The sequence below is a fragment of the Stegastes partitus genome, unplaced genomic scaffold, assembly GCF_000690725.1.
Source record: "Stegastes partitus isolate 25-593 unplaced genomic scaffold, Stegastes_partitus-1.0.2 Scaffold833, whole genome shotgun sequence".
NCBI classification, from domain to species: domain Eukaryota; kingdom Metazoa; phylum Chordata; class Actinopteri; family Pomacentridae; genus Stegastes; species Stegastes partitus.
Window position 1 is genome coordinate 182,353 of NW_007578564.1, and position 15,060 is coordinate 197,412.

The window sequence follows — 15,060 nt, forward strand, 5'->3', positions numbered from 1 at the left end:
AGACTCAATTGAAGACATTTTATTCCAAGGTTGTGTCAACATGGAAGCAGTAAACATACAGCTGGGTGGAACACAAGACCACAGAGGTAAACACAGCAACAGAACTGGACAGAATTCAGACGTATTTGATGTGAAAACAGGAAGTCTGAAATTATAAACTCCCAAAAAAAGTTTGCTCAATTTCATCACTTAAACTCACAAACCAATGCAACCAGGTTTTGTCTGGGTTCAGATCTGCTGCATAATTAAATCTTAAGCATCTGCGCAGGAAAAAAACAACCAAAAAATACAAGCATACAGATAAGGGGAAATACAGAAGGCATCACAAAGTACAAAAAATAAACTTCACAAGACAAATCTCCTCCAGTGGATCCGTATGGCTTCGTCAAAGTACAAATCAAGGTAGAAACGCGAAACAGATCTTTAAATGGTCCCGTCAGAGTTAAATGTGTCCATCAGTGTTCTTCACTGGCAAAAAAAAAAAATCCAAAACTTGAGTCGTCCCTCAGCTTCATCATACAGTAGAACTCTGAGCGATATGGCTAGTTTGGTCTCTGTCATCATATTTACAGCTTGTGTGAGCAGTTGTATCTCCACAATGTGATCCGCAGGACTTTGTACTTTTATAGTAAGAAAAAAAGAATCCATAAGAAAACTCAAACACGATTTTCTCGATTCACAGAAAATGTCAAAATTACACAGTTTAGGTAGAAACAACTTTTATATACAGTAAATTCTCTTTGAAACAAATGATTGAGACCAATGATTTTACAAGACTTTCTACTTAAGACCCCCCTCCAGTGAAAATGTAGTACACATGTATATTTTTATATACATACAGTATTTTATAGAAGCTAAAAAAAACAAACCCTTCTGCAGAATTGGTCTCCTGTTCGAACAAGTTCCCCTCAATTCTTCCAATAATTCAACTTTCCATTGTGTAGCACAGACTAGTTTTACAGAGCAGAATCGAAGGTGAGCTGGTGTGCTGAGCTGCAGTTAGCGAGGCGGGGCGATTGTACAAAGAGGCGGGGACTTCGGAAATCATACAAAAGGAAGCAACGGTGTTAAAAAATGTCCATTTAAGCCAGTTTAAGGCAGGAAGGTTCTTATTTTAACGGGAAAAAAACAATCTAAATATGCGACTATAACACACAGACATGAGTTTTTAGGGCGTTTAAATTACTATTCTCGTCGTTTTCTTGTAGTTCTAAACTGATTCACGGTAACAGGCAGGACTTGTTCAGGGTTCATAGAGTTTGTCAGTGAAAAACTGAATTCAACCCTAAAAAAAAACATTAGCATCTCAAGTTTTTCATTTCTGTATTTGAAACATGAACTGACCCCCAGTAGAAATTACCTTCATCTCTATTCGGGGTCGACCAATGTGGTGTTTTGTCGCTGATACCGATTATGAGTACTCAAGGAGAGCGACTAATAATTTGAGCAGCTGATGTACATCTGTGGTTAGAATGAAACCTTCGAATAACACAAACTTAGTTTAAATACCATTGTTTATATGTTGTACGTATTTTTAATTCAACACAAACTTGCACCAGCATCTATTTCTTCTTCTTCCTCTTCTATTATCGTTCAGTGTTGGTATCCTATCGTGGTGTTTAACCAATCCGACAGTTTTTACTCACTGTGGGCTCATTTTTCGCTGCAATATAAAGTCCTGCACCTCTACTGAAACAGCACAGGCATGGCTAGAAGTGGAGAGAACTCAGAAACAGAAGTCTTATTCTGTGTATAATGCTATAAATCTTGAAAAAATAGAAAATTGAAGTCGAATATCTTTGATTAGTTATTGTGCAAAAAAAAAAAAACTGCATTAACAACACCGCCCAAGTGCCCACAGGTGGTACCATTACAGGAAAAAATGGACACGCCACATACTTTAGATGTTTCAATTTCTACATTTGTATTTGTTTCCACTCTTGTTTTCTATCTGCTCTGTGTAAACACTGCCTGCAGTTCAACCCTTTTCAGCTTAAAGTCCCTGATTTCTTTTAGTCTCATGACTGTTGGTCACAACTGAGTCACTGATGGCTTCATGGTTGCACTGAGGAACACAGATTTATTTTTCTTTTTTGGTTATTTTTACAATGGAATGGTGCTTCACAGATACGACAATCAAGGTCAATTGGAAAGTTCAAAATCTAATGATTCTCTTTGTTTTTACAGTTTCTGGCTCGAATAAATTGGCAAGTATTGGGGATAATATCGGATCAGACGATTGGTCGACCCCTAATTCCTCTATAATACACCAAACCAAACAATGAAAATACTCCGAAGTGCCATTTTTGTTTGATGTAACACAGGCTTTGCTTTGTTGTCGGAGTAAAGAGAAAATCCTTATCAAAAAAACACAATCCTCTCTTCTTCACCACATGAACCTTTGCGTAGCTGTGCTGTCCGGCCAGCGGAAGGTCTTGGTGATGAAGATGTAAATAGTGGCAGCGTTCACGGCCGTGTACAGCAGGAACTCCACAACGAGTCTGGGAAGCGAGGGCAGAGGCATGTGGAGGCGGTACATCAGGTACGGAACGATGAAGTACCTGAACTCCAGGAGCTTCTGGGGGACCGTGGCGGCCAGGAGGCACGCCAGGAAGGCCAAGCTCCAGAAGAGCGAGCGCGACTTGAAGGAGTCCAGGAAGTTCCACCCGGCGAAGACGTACGCCGGGACGAGGAGGAAGCGCACCAGCTCGTGCCTCTGGAAGAGTTTTTTCCACACGTAGAAGGGGAAGTGGCGGTTGTCTGCCAGCAGGTACTTGTGCACGAAGGTGAACTTCCAAATCAGGAGCAAAGAGACGCCGGTGACGAAGAGGAAGAAGACAGGTTGCTTCTTCATAGCCTGCAGGAAGCGGAGGACGCGGTGGTAACACAGCGAGACGGGGAGGGAGAAGAACAGGGAGAAGCAGAAGAAATAAAAGAGCTGTGGGAAGTTCAGGCAGGCCTCGTGGCTCGTCCTGTCGCCGACCACGATCCCATCATTCAGCAACACGAACGCCAGGAAACCAACGCCCACCGCTGCGTAAGGCCACGCCACCAGCAGCACGGCCTTCACGTGATTTGGAGAGGTGAGGAACTCCAGGGTGAAAAGGATGATCTTCTTGGCTCCACTAAGCGACAGAGGAACCTGCGACGGCGGAGACTTCTCATCCCTCTTTTTCGAGTGCTCCACCCTCCAGGCCTCGTCCATCTTGGCGGCCACCAGGGTGCCGGCGCAGAACGCCACCCAGATGATGTTGGTCTGGCGGAAGAGCACGGAGCAGACGCCGAGGAGCGCAGCGGCCTTGTGGCAGCCGTAGAGCGTCATGAGGTAGGTGAAGAGGATGAAGAAAGTAGATCCGGCGTCGGTGTAGTAGAGGAAGTTGAAGAAGTAGAGCACAGGGAAGGTGGAGAGAGACAACGCTGAGAGGACTCGACGTGACGTTGTTCGATTCTGGAAGAGAAGTAATGCCACCTTAGAAAAATGACAAACAAGAGTGTTATCAACTTCATCGTCCCGTCTTACCTTCTCCCTGAGGTGCAGCTTGCAGATGAGCAGGTAGATCAGGTAAAGGTTGCCGCAGTTGAACAGCAGGTTGATGAAGCGCAGCATGGCCGTGGAACACACCACCTCGCCGGTCAGGTCAGCGAGCCACACCACAGGCTTGATGACTCCCACGGAGGCGAGGTAAAGGCCTGGCAGCGTGGTGATCATCGGGTCCCACTGCACAAGTTTCAGCCGAGTTAAAGGGGCGTTTAAACATTTTATACATCAAGATATGTTTGCTTGATGTGTGAAAAAAGTCGCATTAAGTCTTCTGTAGGTCAAATGGTGTCTTCAGGCTAGTCTGTGTTGCAAAACAGGGATCTTTACACAATCAAAATCCAGACCAACTGATTTGCAGAGGTTCAGGATTCCTGCAATTTGAGGAGCGAGTGTTGTTTAGCTCATAATTGTGAGGTTGATAGTAACTCAATAGCTCCATCTGTTGGCAGGGATGCCGTGGTGCATCGTGGTTTCTCTGTAGGTGGACATGCTTTGTTATCATTTATGAGTATGAGTTTCAGTGTCGTGATGCAGTGACTAATCAATTATCAATCATTCACAAACTATTTTCAGAATTGATTAATTGGTCTGGCAACAATTTAGGGGGGGAAGTCAGAATCCTGAGCTTCTTAAAAAGGTCCTGCATGGTGAAAAACTATTTTTACTATGTGTTGTATGTCTTGAAGGTGTTAAATAAACAATGTGAGAATATGAAGTGCTTCTGCTCATTCATGCTATGCTAAGAATACATGCTAACCAGCAGTCACTTCAGAACCAGTTCCAAACTGCGGCTCCTCATCACTGAATTACTGATTTTATAACCACAGTGTTGTCTGACGTACTCACATTATACACAAGTTAAACACAACAACTGTGCTGCGAATGCTGTGAAACTGAGCTGTGAATTTCTCCAACAAGGGATCATTGAAGTTTATCTTAAATCTGTGATATTTCCATACAAAATGAACGCACAGGCAGAATGTTGTAGGTGATAGAAACTTATGGTGTCACACACTCATTCACAGGTGCTGCTGTACAATCAGTTGTTTTGCTCTGGGCTGCCAGTCACAAGTCTTCTTCCTGAAGGGGACGTGGACAGCTGCTGCTCAGCTGCATTTAAAGCTACAGACACTAAAACCAGGAGTTATATAGTGATGGAGAAATTAATCATTTTGAATTTGTTTTAGGCTACAAACACATTCTGGAGACATGTAGGACTGTCATTAATTTGCTCAGAAGGGGCACAATATGGGTCAACACACTATTTATTTAACCCATTTGTTGTGTTCGATTGTATACATTACAGAGTCATTAGTAATGTAAAGGTTTACGGGATTAGAAAGGACATTAAAGAGGAAATAAAACTCTCGTTTGATCCTTTAAGCTTCACTTTCCTGACTTGTTCTCGTCAAAGCTGGACGACGTGAAACACCACAACCCCTGACTAAAGCCACTCTATATGTCCGACGTGGAGATTAAAGCCTCTCCAAGCTGCCTCATCGTTTAGTTCCATGACAAAAGCCTGGCTGTTAGCTAGACCTTAATCCGCCTCACAATGACACTTTGATGGCTACCGTGAAATGGAGAAACCCACTTTACCTCGTTGAACTTCCCGTGGCAGTACTTCTGAGCCTGGGGGACGTGAAAAATCTCGTCCATGTACGGTTCCCTCTGCTCCCGGGTAACTTTGGAGAACAGCAGGCAGGATACCAAGAAGTTGGTGCTGCAGAGAGCAGTGAAGATGTAGCCTTCAAATTTCTCCATGTTTGACGAGGAAACAAAAACAAAACAAAAAAAACACCGACGTCAAGTGAATTCAGTCCCAAAACTAGCTGTCGTGCGGGTGTGTATCACGCATAGCGATTAAATTCCCGCATTTAAGCGATCAAACTGTTTGAATTCAGAGAGAAACTGGCTGTTATCTGTTCAGTGTAGCTAAACGGAAGAGTTTTGATTTTTGACAGCTGGCGGTGCGCTTTGGAAAAACACTCGGAACGGAAACTCTTGTGCAAGCATTAGTTCCGGGGTTGTGCTAAAGACTTTCGCCTTGTATATTTTTTGAAATAAAATATTAATTACCATAAAAAAAACACATGATTCATTGTAGTAGATAAGATTAATAAATTTTGTTTAAAAAACATTTCTCCAACTTTTTTTTTTTTTTTTTTCCCCCGCAAGGACATTTCCTGTCAAGCGGTGTCACACTGTTATGGTTCCCCCGTCGTGCGCAGACCTCACGTGAAGCAGGGCGCTAGCTGCTAATTGTTTTGTGATTTTCTTGGATTTGTTTGGTTTATAAATTTCAACATGAATCTAACACAAGACCTGGAGCTTTTTCCCGGCCACAGAGTGACTCAAATGCTTTTCAAAGAGGTTAAAAATGCGGCAGAGTTACGACAAAGTGCCGTCGAGGGTAAAATAAGTGGGGCTTTGATCAACCCAACTATGGTGAGCAGCTTTTTAATGTTGGTTTTAGCTTTTCTTTTGTCTCTGTGTTGTATTGTGTAGTTATTAGCTAATACTCGTGATATTTCCCTTAAAAAACAACAGGAGCAGGTACATAAAACCTGGAACTGCTCAGGTATTTCATTCAAGCATAACTTCATTTACTTTATCACACTTTGTTTTCATTCCCAGCTGGTGGATCCTTTGCAAGTGCTGGTAGCTGCCAACAAAGCGGTTCATTTACAGACAATTGGAAAAATGAAAACCAGGAGTCTCTACTCAGAGATCATCTTCAACCTGTCACCTACTAATAATGTAAGTAACATGAACTGTGCTGGTTTTGTTCTTTCCTGCTCAGTCACCATAAATAATGACACATCCAGCTCAACATCATCTGCGGTGTACCACAAGGTTCAACATTAGGCCCATTTTTTATTTTCTTTTTTTAATATATGTATTTGTGCTTTCTCTTGGCCAAAGTATCAAACAGCATGGTACATCTCTTAATTGCTGTGCAGACTGGGGCTGAATGATTTGGGAGGAACATTTAATTGTGATTTTTTTTTTCCTGAGGTATGTAGTGATTTGCAGTAACATTTTAGTTTAATGTTTTTTCAAGTGAATAGTACTGAAGCAGCTCTGGTTCGATATAAATATGAAAACACCCTTTACATCAAAACTCCTTGATTTAAGTGCGGCCTTATACTGTCTGATATGACTCTCGTGTTCTGTTTTGAACTGGTTAGAATCTTACCGATAGAGATTTTTTTAAATTGGTATTTTTTTTTCTTCATTTTGTTTTATAAGGCACTTTAAAACATGCATTCTGCTTTGGTGCTATGCAAATAATGTTGGACTGTCTGGTTGCGTAATAGATTTCAGACATGATAAATCATTACCATACAAGACGCCATGAAAATATTAACTGCTCCATATTCTAATGCGAGGATGAGATCTTCGAGATATAAATTGCTTTAAACATGTATGCATTACATTGTAAAATGATATATTGAAATGTGTGTAGTACTAATAAAAAATAAAATAATTCAAATTAGAAAAAAAACAGGACTTTTTCTCTAAATATCTGTGACACTGGAACAGGTCGGTCATTCGTGGTTTAAGAGAAGCATCGAGTATTGCACATTCTGAAATCAACTTAATTAACTTTGATTTGAAAAATTGTTCAGCCCTGATCCAGGTGACTTTTTATGTTACTGCTCATTTACGTTCTGAACAAATCAGACTTTATTATAGAGACATTAGTATCATCACTGTCATGCTTTAATGTTAAATTGTGCTGTTGCCTATCTAGAATTGAAAGTGTTTCTTTGCACACAACGTGCAAGCCTTTAACTTTCTCTGGCTGGATACTGACGATAGATCTACTTGTAAACTTTTCATATGGTTCACTCATACAGATCTCGGAGGCCTTCAAAAGATTTGGGATCTCGGATGGAGATGAGTCCGTCATGGTTGTTGTGGTCCACAAGAAGGACGAGGTGCAGCTTCTGTCAGACGTCACAGCCAGAGTGGACGGACGGCAGGTTCCAGCGGAGGATGTTTCCTCGTTGTCGGACTCTGCCAAGATCAAAAAGGTTCCTACTTTTGCTTTTATTTATGTCACTCATTCCATGTGTGGATATTTAAAAAAAATGTTTTAAATAAGATGTTTAAGATGCAGGTTGCAGATAAAACGGTGATAAAATTATTCGTCTATTACATCTAAGCGTTTGTTTACATATTACTTGATGGATTTAAGGAGCATTTTTCTAAATCTTATTCCCTTTTTTCAGCTTTACAAAGTCGCTCCTCAGGAAGACAAATGTGGGACTCTGCTTGACGCAGTTATCTGCAGAATGGCCACCAAGGACGTCATGTAGCGCCGTCAGATGTAAGGACATAAAACTGACACATTCTCAAGGAAAGCTTGTTGTATTTCTGTTAAGACATTAAGAATGGGTTTACTGTTTTTAATACACTCTAAAGTTAAAAGCCTCCTGCAACCATTGTCCATCTTGCAGTCAAATCTGTCAACTCCAGCTAAATTCATGCTTCATGTATACTGAGCTCCCAGCAGAGCAAAATATATCTTATTTTTCATAACTCTTTGCGTGAACCTGTCATTATTTTATCTTGTTTTTATCAGTTCTCCATCATTATTAGACAGCGACACGTGTAGGAAAAGTTTCAGAGGCAGTCGGGGAAGTTCCTGCAGAGTTCCAACAGCAACTTTTCATGTTTGTCGCTCCTTTGATCTTTTTCTGTGACAGTTATTTTTGGCTCAGAAAGCCGAAGGTGGGCTCTCAGCGGTTTGACAGTAGGGAGACAGTGATGTAAAGCTGGTCTCATGCCAGCAGTGCTGAATAATGAATTCCAAGTGCTTTGGGCCAAATATTAGCAAGCTCTCCAGAGGATTAAAAAAATAACGTCCCACATCCACAGCACTGACATGAAAGATCTCAAATGAAGCCAAACACTGTCAGCCTCGGAAGACAAGAATAATAAATGCACTGGTTGTCTAAAACATTGAAATGTGGCTTTGGACAGGTCTCTGCTTTGTTCTTTGACACTTGAGCTGTTTTTCATCTCAAGTTTAATGAACTTTAACATTTGAAAGTAGAAAAATGTCAAAGCATCACATAACTTGGATGTTTACTCTCATTCTCAATACACTCATTGTTTCAGTTCATTTTCACCTGCATACTTAATATAATCAAGGCAGTATTATAATCAAGAGACTGAATCTGCATACACGAAGGAAAATTACACTGAAATGTTTCTGCTTGATTTGTTGCACTTTAAAGGTTTCTTACGAGAGTTAGTCACTGAAAATTTGTGAAAAGGTCTTTCAAAGCTCGTAGATAAACTCCATCATGATTCATTTCTACATTTGAAACAAGTATGTTTTACCAAATTAGAAGACCCGAGAGGTGCACTACAAAGCAGGTTTAACATAGCTAGGCTTTCTTTCTGTTAGCTGGCTTAACAAAACCTGAAACCCAAAACAGAAAATGGGCAACATGATGGTGGTTATCAGCTTTCTTTGTTTACGAGGTTTCCGTTTTAGACTCTTTGCACGTTCACATAAAAGAGGGAGAAGCATCTTTTGATTATTTTTCCCACAAAATGGACAGATTATGAACTAAAGCTACAACGGCAAAAAGCCATTAATCTTGCATTGTAGTTCACCCCTCCAAATAGCTTATAACAGTGTGTTTTACTACCAAAATGTCCAATTATGTGGGGAAAAAGGAAAGTCACGTTGGCACAGACTTGCAGGAAATCACATCACAGTCGTGTGAATTTGTCAGTTTGGAAAGTTAGCGAGCTCGTCTTTCCCGATGTTCCCTCCGCTGAGGATGCACACGACGTTCTTGCCCTCCAGCCGAGGTATCTTGTTGTTAACAACGGCAGCAAAGGCAGCAGAGCCCGACGGTTCGACCACGAGCCCGGATCTGTAGAGCGTGGACACCGCTGCCTTGATCTCCTCATCGCTGACCAGGACGATCTCCTCCACGTAGCGCCGGCACAGCTCGAAGGGCAGCCTGCCTGGGATGCAGAGAAAAGGGAGAGTCAGTTCAGCAACAAGAAGAGTTCGTTTTTCAGTGTCTAAAAGCAAGAGAGCAGATGTTGGTTGTACCTGCAAAAGGTGGTGCGAGGCCCGAAGCAATGCTCTTGGCGTCCATCCCCACTGGCTTCTTCTCGATGAAGCTCTTGTACATCGTGCAGGCTGAGTTTGAACAGAGACACAAACTCACAGCAAATCCTGTGCAAGTTTTACAGAAGGTGCCGTTGGTGAGGTTTTACCTCCTTCTGGCTCCACGCCGTAGATCCTGGTGTCATCGCAGCCCGACAGTTTGATGGCAGCAGCTACTCCGGCCAGCAGCCCTCCTCCTCCGCAGCACACCACCACCACATCAGGCTCAGGCACCACCTCCAGCAGCTCCATACCGAGGCTGCACACATGAAAGTGAGATTTAAAAAAATCAGCATCAGCACGTGTGAATCCACTTTCAGCCGTGAGCGCACCTGGCATGTCCTGCGATTAGATCCAGGTCGTCGTAGGAGTGCAGGAAGGTCATGTTGTCCTCCTGGACGCAACGGTTCACCACGTTCATCAGGCAGGAAGTCGGGACTCGCTCCACCTCCACGCCAAAACTCTGAGGACAAGAATGACCAAATATCAACTCGTAGAGCAACGTCGGAGTTGAATTTATTGAAAATGTTGACACATAGCTACAGCAGTTCACGTTTTGCAATGATGTAAGTTTTCTGATTTCAGAAATGTGACTTTAAATCATGCCGGGCTCGTTTCTGATGCAGCAATAATCTGATTACATGTAGAATAGTTATACTAATGTAACATACAGTATCTGGTTTTCTGTGTTTGGGTACTTAAAGGTAGTGCCAGTACTTTTTTTGTTCACATAAACAAAGTCGTAACAATGACAATCAACATCCTAGGAAACACAAATAACTTCTACCTCTGTATGGAACTCTCAAAAGTTGTTTCTTTTTCAGTCGGATGTACGGATAAAAATTTGCAAGAATTTTCTTCATCGCGAGTTAGCTGGAGCCTATTAAATGTCACAGGAGTCTTTGTCATGGTGCTCGTTGCTAGCTAAACATCCTCACTGCTCTCTGTTTGCCAACATGGAACTGCTCATAGTCTGAGCTATGGCCTCCTCTGGTTGCTACAGTATTAAACAACAAGAGGCTCCACCTGGTGGCGCAACCAGGTACTACAGCTAATGTAAAATTGTTTTCTCCCTTTTTCGTTGATGTATTTTTAATCAGGTGATTATTAATGGAAATTAATCGATTAATTATTATTCATTAACATCACTAGTCAGGTGGCAGGTGACGTCCAACCTTCTTTTTGCGTTTCGAAACTGTGCGTTATAGGCTCTTTAGCTTCTTTGGTATAATTTAGTCCAGTCTACATATAAAAAAATTTTAGATCTGGATCTGGTTTTATTTGTCCCGGTAGTGAAATCTTCTTTTTTGCATTTTCACAACTATAATAAAGGTTTCACAAATCAGAAAATGTGTCTTTAAGAGTCTGTAGCCACTGTGAGACAACATAGTTCAGCTTTAAACAGCCTAAACAGAGTTATTTTGGATCTGGATTTGATCTAATGTGGTCTCTGTACAAAAAAAAGGGAAATTCAGGGAGTGTGTTCTATAAACTCTTCTGTCTCTGTAGGGAACCCTAGTACAGATTTTACCTGTATATGTCTGTATGCAGCAGTTTTAGACGTTGACTTGGTCTAAAGTGATCACGGATGCAAAATCTTCATTATTTTGCATTTTCACAATTACAACAGGTTTCACAAATCAGGAACTGTGTTTTTCAGACCTCTGACCTGAATGAGGATGGATCTGGACTCTGGGGCAGTTTCTGGCATCACCACCTTGCCCTTCGACCCGTAGTGTTTCGATGCGTATGCAAAAGACTTCCCATAGTTTCCTGCAGACATGGTGACAAAATGTCCCCCACTCGGCCTCCTGGCGAACTGATTGGCCACCCCTCTGATCTTAAAGGACCCTGTCATTCAAAAAACACCAAATCAGTGCAGAACGGCGAGACGCTGTTGCGTGACACTGCCAGTGCTGAATCAACCAACCGGTTCTCTGCATGTTTTCCAGTTTGATGTGGATGTTGCAGCTGATGCTGAGAGGCAGGGTGGTCTGGCACCAGGCGATCACGGGCGTGTTGATGACACCCAGCGGGCTGCTCCTCACCGTCTCTCTGGCTTCTCGCAACAGATCCAGAGTGACGGCGTCTGCAGAAACTTCAGCCATCTGTATCAGAAACACACAAGCATCATTTATGTTGTGTAGGAAGCATTTCAGTCTCACAAAAAAAAAATAAAAAATCTAAGTTAGCCTCCTATTTGATAGTTAAGGGAAAAGTTAAAGGGAACCCAATTGTACTATTATTAGATAAATCCTACTTCTGTTTGAAACCCACTTTCAAGTTTGTAAAATCTCCATTGAAAAACAAAAAAAGTTAGATTTCTCATTTTTAAAACCAATATACAGCGCCCTCCATAATTATTGGCACCCCTGGTTAAGATGTGTTCTTTAGCTTCTACTAAATTCAGTTCTTTTCTCAATAATATAGGACCACAATGAAAAAAAAGAGGAAAATTCAACCTTTAATTCAAGTGCATTTATTCAGTGTGAAAAAAATCCCACATTAAAAATTAATTCTTTTACATCAAATCATGTGTGCCACAATTATTATCACCCGTGATGTTAATACTTTGTACAACCCCCCTTTTGCCAACCAAACAGCACCGAATCTTCTCCTATTATGTTTCTCAAGATGGGAGAATACAGAAAGAGGGATCTTTGATCACTCCTCTTTGCACAATCTTTCTACATCATCCAGCGACCTGGGTCCTCTCCTCTTCAGCTCACTCCACAGGTTTTCAATGGGGGTTGAGGTCTGGGGGCTGAGATGGCCATGGGAGGACCTTGATTCTGTGTCTGGTGAACCATTTCTGTGTAGTTTAGCCACATGTTGAGGGTCATCATCTTGCTGAAAGACCCAGTGACGACCCATCTTCAGCTTTCGTGCAGAGGCCACCAGATTTTGATTTAAACTGTCCTGGTATTTCAAAGCGGTCGTGATGCCATGCACCCTAACAGGGTTCCCTCTGGAAGAGAAACAGGCCCACAGCATCACGGATCCTCCTCCATACTTCACGGTGGGCATGAGGTGCTTTTCTGCATACTCATCTTTTGTGTTCCGCCAGATCCACTTGGAGTGTTTGTTGCCAAAAAGCTGTTTAGCGAACTCCAGATGTTTGCGTTTATGATTGCAAGTGAGAAAAGGTTTTTTTTCCATGCACGCCTCCCAAACAGCTTGTTGGCATGTAGATGGTTGTTTTGGAGACTTTGTGACCCCAAGACGCTGCCATTTGTTGCAATTCTTTAACAGTGAGCTTTGGAGAACCTTTCATTGCTCTTACCATCCTCCTCACTGCGCCTGGTGGCAAAACAACCTTGCGTCCTCGTCCAGGCTTGTTGACCACTGTTCCAGTCGTTTTAAACTTCTTAATGATTCCTCTGACAGTAGACACGGACAGGTGCAGGCGAGTGGATATTTTCTTGTACCCGTGACCTGACTTGTGAAGGTCAACACACATCTGCCTGACTTGAACGATGTGTTCCTTTGTCTTTGCCATGTCGAAGAGCGGATAAGAGAAATGGCCTCTGTGTCACATCATATTTATACCCCAGGGAAACGGGAAGCGATGAATTACTAATTAAATGTTCCTAGATACTCTGATCAACTTTGTAAACGACTGTAGAAATGAGAGAAATACTTCAGTTACATTTATTTCCTAGGAATTGTTGGAGGTGCCAATAATTGTGAAATTTTATGAAAAATAATTATTTCTTCGTCTGGGATTTTTTTTGATTCCCCTTAAAATTCATTTGAGTTGAAGGTCACATTTTTCTACAAATTTCAGTGTGAGAGGATGCTTCTGCAATAGAGATTGAATTTATTTTAAGGCTTTTAACACATCTTAACCAGGGGCGCCAATAATTATAGAGGGCGCTGCATATAGACGGTTTTGCCAGTGAAGCTAAAGTGTCGATGAATCACAGGCTCCGGTTTGTGAAGCCTTCCTGCTATTTGCAAAAATGCAATAAAGGACCTCCCTTTACTGCTTTTTAAAAATCCTTTCAGATGTAGCCCTCATCTAACCAAGATCTAGTCTAGATTTAACTCAGCTAAGTGTAGTGGTTTTAGATCTGAACCTGGTTTAATGCGGTCTGGATGCAAAAGAAGCAGTGCAATCACCCCTTTGTACATTTTTATAAATAAAATAAAGATTTCACAAATCAGAGATTGTGTTTTATAAAAGTGGAACAATCTAGTCCAGACTTGACCCATCTAAATATAATGGTTTAGGGTGGGCACCTGGTCTAATGTTGTCTATCTGCAAAGAAATAAAAATATTGAAAAATATACTGTAAGACTGTGTTTTGAAGGCTCACCAGCCTCTCTGAGAGAATCCAGCCCAGATTTGACTGGTCAGTGTCTGGTCATTTTAGATCTGGGCTTCGTCTAATGTAGTCCATCCATCCATTAAGTATACACCACTTAATCCTCATTAGGGTCATGGGGGGCTGGAGTCTATCCCAGCTGACTCAGGGTGAAGGCAGGGGACACCCTGGACAGGTCACCAGTCTATCACAGGGCTACACTTAGAGACAGACAACCAAGCACACTCACATTCACACCTACGGACAATTTAGAATCACCAATTAACCTCAACATGCTTTTGGACTGTGTGGGAGGAAGCCGGAGAACCCGGAGAGAACCCACGCTGCACGGGGAGAACATGGAGACTCCACATGCAAACGCTCACTGGGACGTGAACCAGCAACCTTCTTGCTGTGAGGCAACAGTGCTAACCACTGCGCCACCTTGCGGCCCTAATATAGTCCAAGTGTTAAAGGAAAAAAGGAGTGAATTTCCATTTCACAAATACAAAGGTTTTCAGTAGGTGTGTTTTAAAGAGTCCATAGCCCTTTGGCAAAATGTATTCAGAATTTGACCAGTCTGTATAATGGTTTTAAATTGGACCTCTTGTATGTTAGTGCAGATGCAAATAAATAAATGAATAAATAAAGCAGTGAATTTTGCTTTACTGCAACAGACAAAAGAAGACAAAAAGTTGGTTTTAGTCATTATAAAAGATTAACTTAAAATGTCTCCCACGGTTTTATGTAATTAAAATGTGGGATAAATAGAGAATAAGTCGCTCAGCGCTGTAATAAGTCCAATTTCCCTTTTCCTGAGACGCAAACTTTGGACAGCAGCAGTGAACATAAGCGGAGTCCACCAAGTCCACATTTATTATAGAGAGCTAAACGTCGAGCCTGTTCTTTACAAAAAAACAAAAAACAAGCTTTAAATGAACCAAAAACACATGTTTCGTGCGTTAGGACTATTTCCCCCTCACCTTATTATTTGTCTGCCTGTTATTCTGCCGCTCCGTGATGTTTACGGTGCTCCGGCGTTTGCGGCTCCCAGCTGCTTAAAGGTTCCG

General features: G+C 41.8%; 3 protein-coding genes across 3 annotated transcripts; 1 reads left to right on the plus strand and 2 right to left on the minus strand.

The window, feature by feature from the left end:
• Positions 1-4: 4 nt before the first annotated feature.
• alg10 (ALG10 alpha-1,2-mannosyltransferase) lies at positions 5-5,495 on the minus strand. Its single transcript, XM_008292796.1, has 3 exons — positions 5,141-5,495; positions 3,521-3,718; positions 5-3,448 (listed from the first exon to the last, which is right to left on the minus strand). The coding sequence occupies exons 1-3, from the start codon at positions 5,303-5,305 to the stop codon at positions 2,387-2,389; spliced, it is 1,425 nt and encodes a 474-aa protein (XP_008291018.1). The 5' UTR covers positions 5,306-5,495; the 3' UTR covers positions 5-2,386.
• A 250-nt stretch (positions 5,496-5,745) lies between these two features.
• tprkb (Tp53rk binding protein) lies at positions 5,746-8,089 on the plus strand. The gene is made up of 4 exons (XM_008292797.1): positions 5,746-5,989; positions 6,179-6,301; positions 7,405-7,581; positions 7,780-8,089. Exons 1-4 carry the CDS (start codon positions 5,849-5,851, stop codon positions 7,864-7,866), a joined length of 528 nt encoding a protein of 175 aa, XP_008291019.1. The 5' UTR covers positions 5,746-5,848; the 3' UTR covers positions 7,867-8,089.
• Positions 8,090-9,156: 1,067 nt separating this feature from the next.
• On the minus strand, positions 9,157-15,000 carry LOC103365374 (serine racemase). Its single transcript, XM_008292800.1, has 7 exons — positions 14,974-15,000; positions 11,614-11,791; positions 11,353-11,534; positions 10,016-10,146; positions 9,794-9,942; positions 9,627-9,716; positions 9,157-9,535 (listed from the first exon to the last, which is right to left on the minus strand). The coding sequence occupies exons 2-7, from the start codon at positions 11,789-11,791 to the stop codon at positions 9,294-9,296; spliced, it is 972 nt and encodes a 323-aa protein (XP_008291022.1). The 5' UTR covers positions 14,974-15,000; the 3' UTR covers positions 9,157-9,293.
• Between the last annotated feature and the right edge of the window lie 60 nt (positions 15,001-15,060).

Coding starts and splice junctions, on each gene's coding strand:
- alg10 (XM_008292796.1), bottom strand. CDS start 5,305: ATGGAGAAATTTGAAGGCTACATCTTCACTGCTCTCTGCAGCACCAAC. Junction 3,719..5,140: donor GCCACGGGAAGTTCAACGAG/GTAAAGTGGGTT, acceptor AAACTTGTGCAG/TGGGACCCGATGATCACCAC. Junction 3,449..3,520: donor AGCTGCACCTCAGGGAGAAG/GTAAGACGGGAC, acceptor CTTCTCTTCCAG/AATCGAACAACGTCACGTCG.
- LOC103365374 (XM_008292800.1), bottom strand. CDS start 11,791: ATGGCTGAAGTTTCTGCAGACGCCGTCACTCTGGATCTGTTGCGAGAA. Junction 9,943..10,015: donor CTAATCGCAGGACATGCCAG/GTGCGCTCACGG, acceptor TCATGTGTGCAG/CCTCGGTATGGAGCTGCTGG. Junction 9,536..9,626: donor CCTCGCACCACCTTTTGCAG/GTACAACCAACA, acceptor TCTGCATCCCAG/GCAGGCTGCCCTTCGAGCTG.
- tprkb (XM_008292797.1), top strand. CDS start 5,849: ATGAATCTAACACAAGACCTGGAGCTTTTTCCCGGCCACAGAGTGACT. Junction 6,302..7,404: donor ACCTGTCACCTACTAATAAT/GTAAGTAACATG, acceptor TCACTCATACAG/ATCTCGGAGGCCTTCAAAAG. Junction 7,582..7,779: donor ACTCTGCCAAGATCAAAAAG/GTTCCTACTTTT, acceptor CCCTTTTTTCAG/CTTTACAAAGTCGCTCCTCA.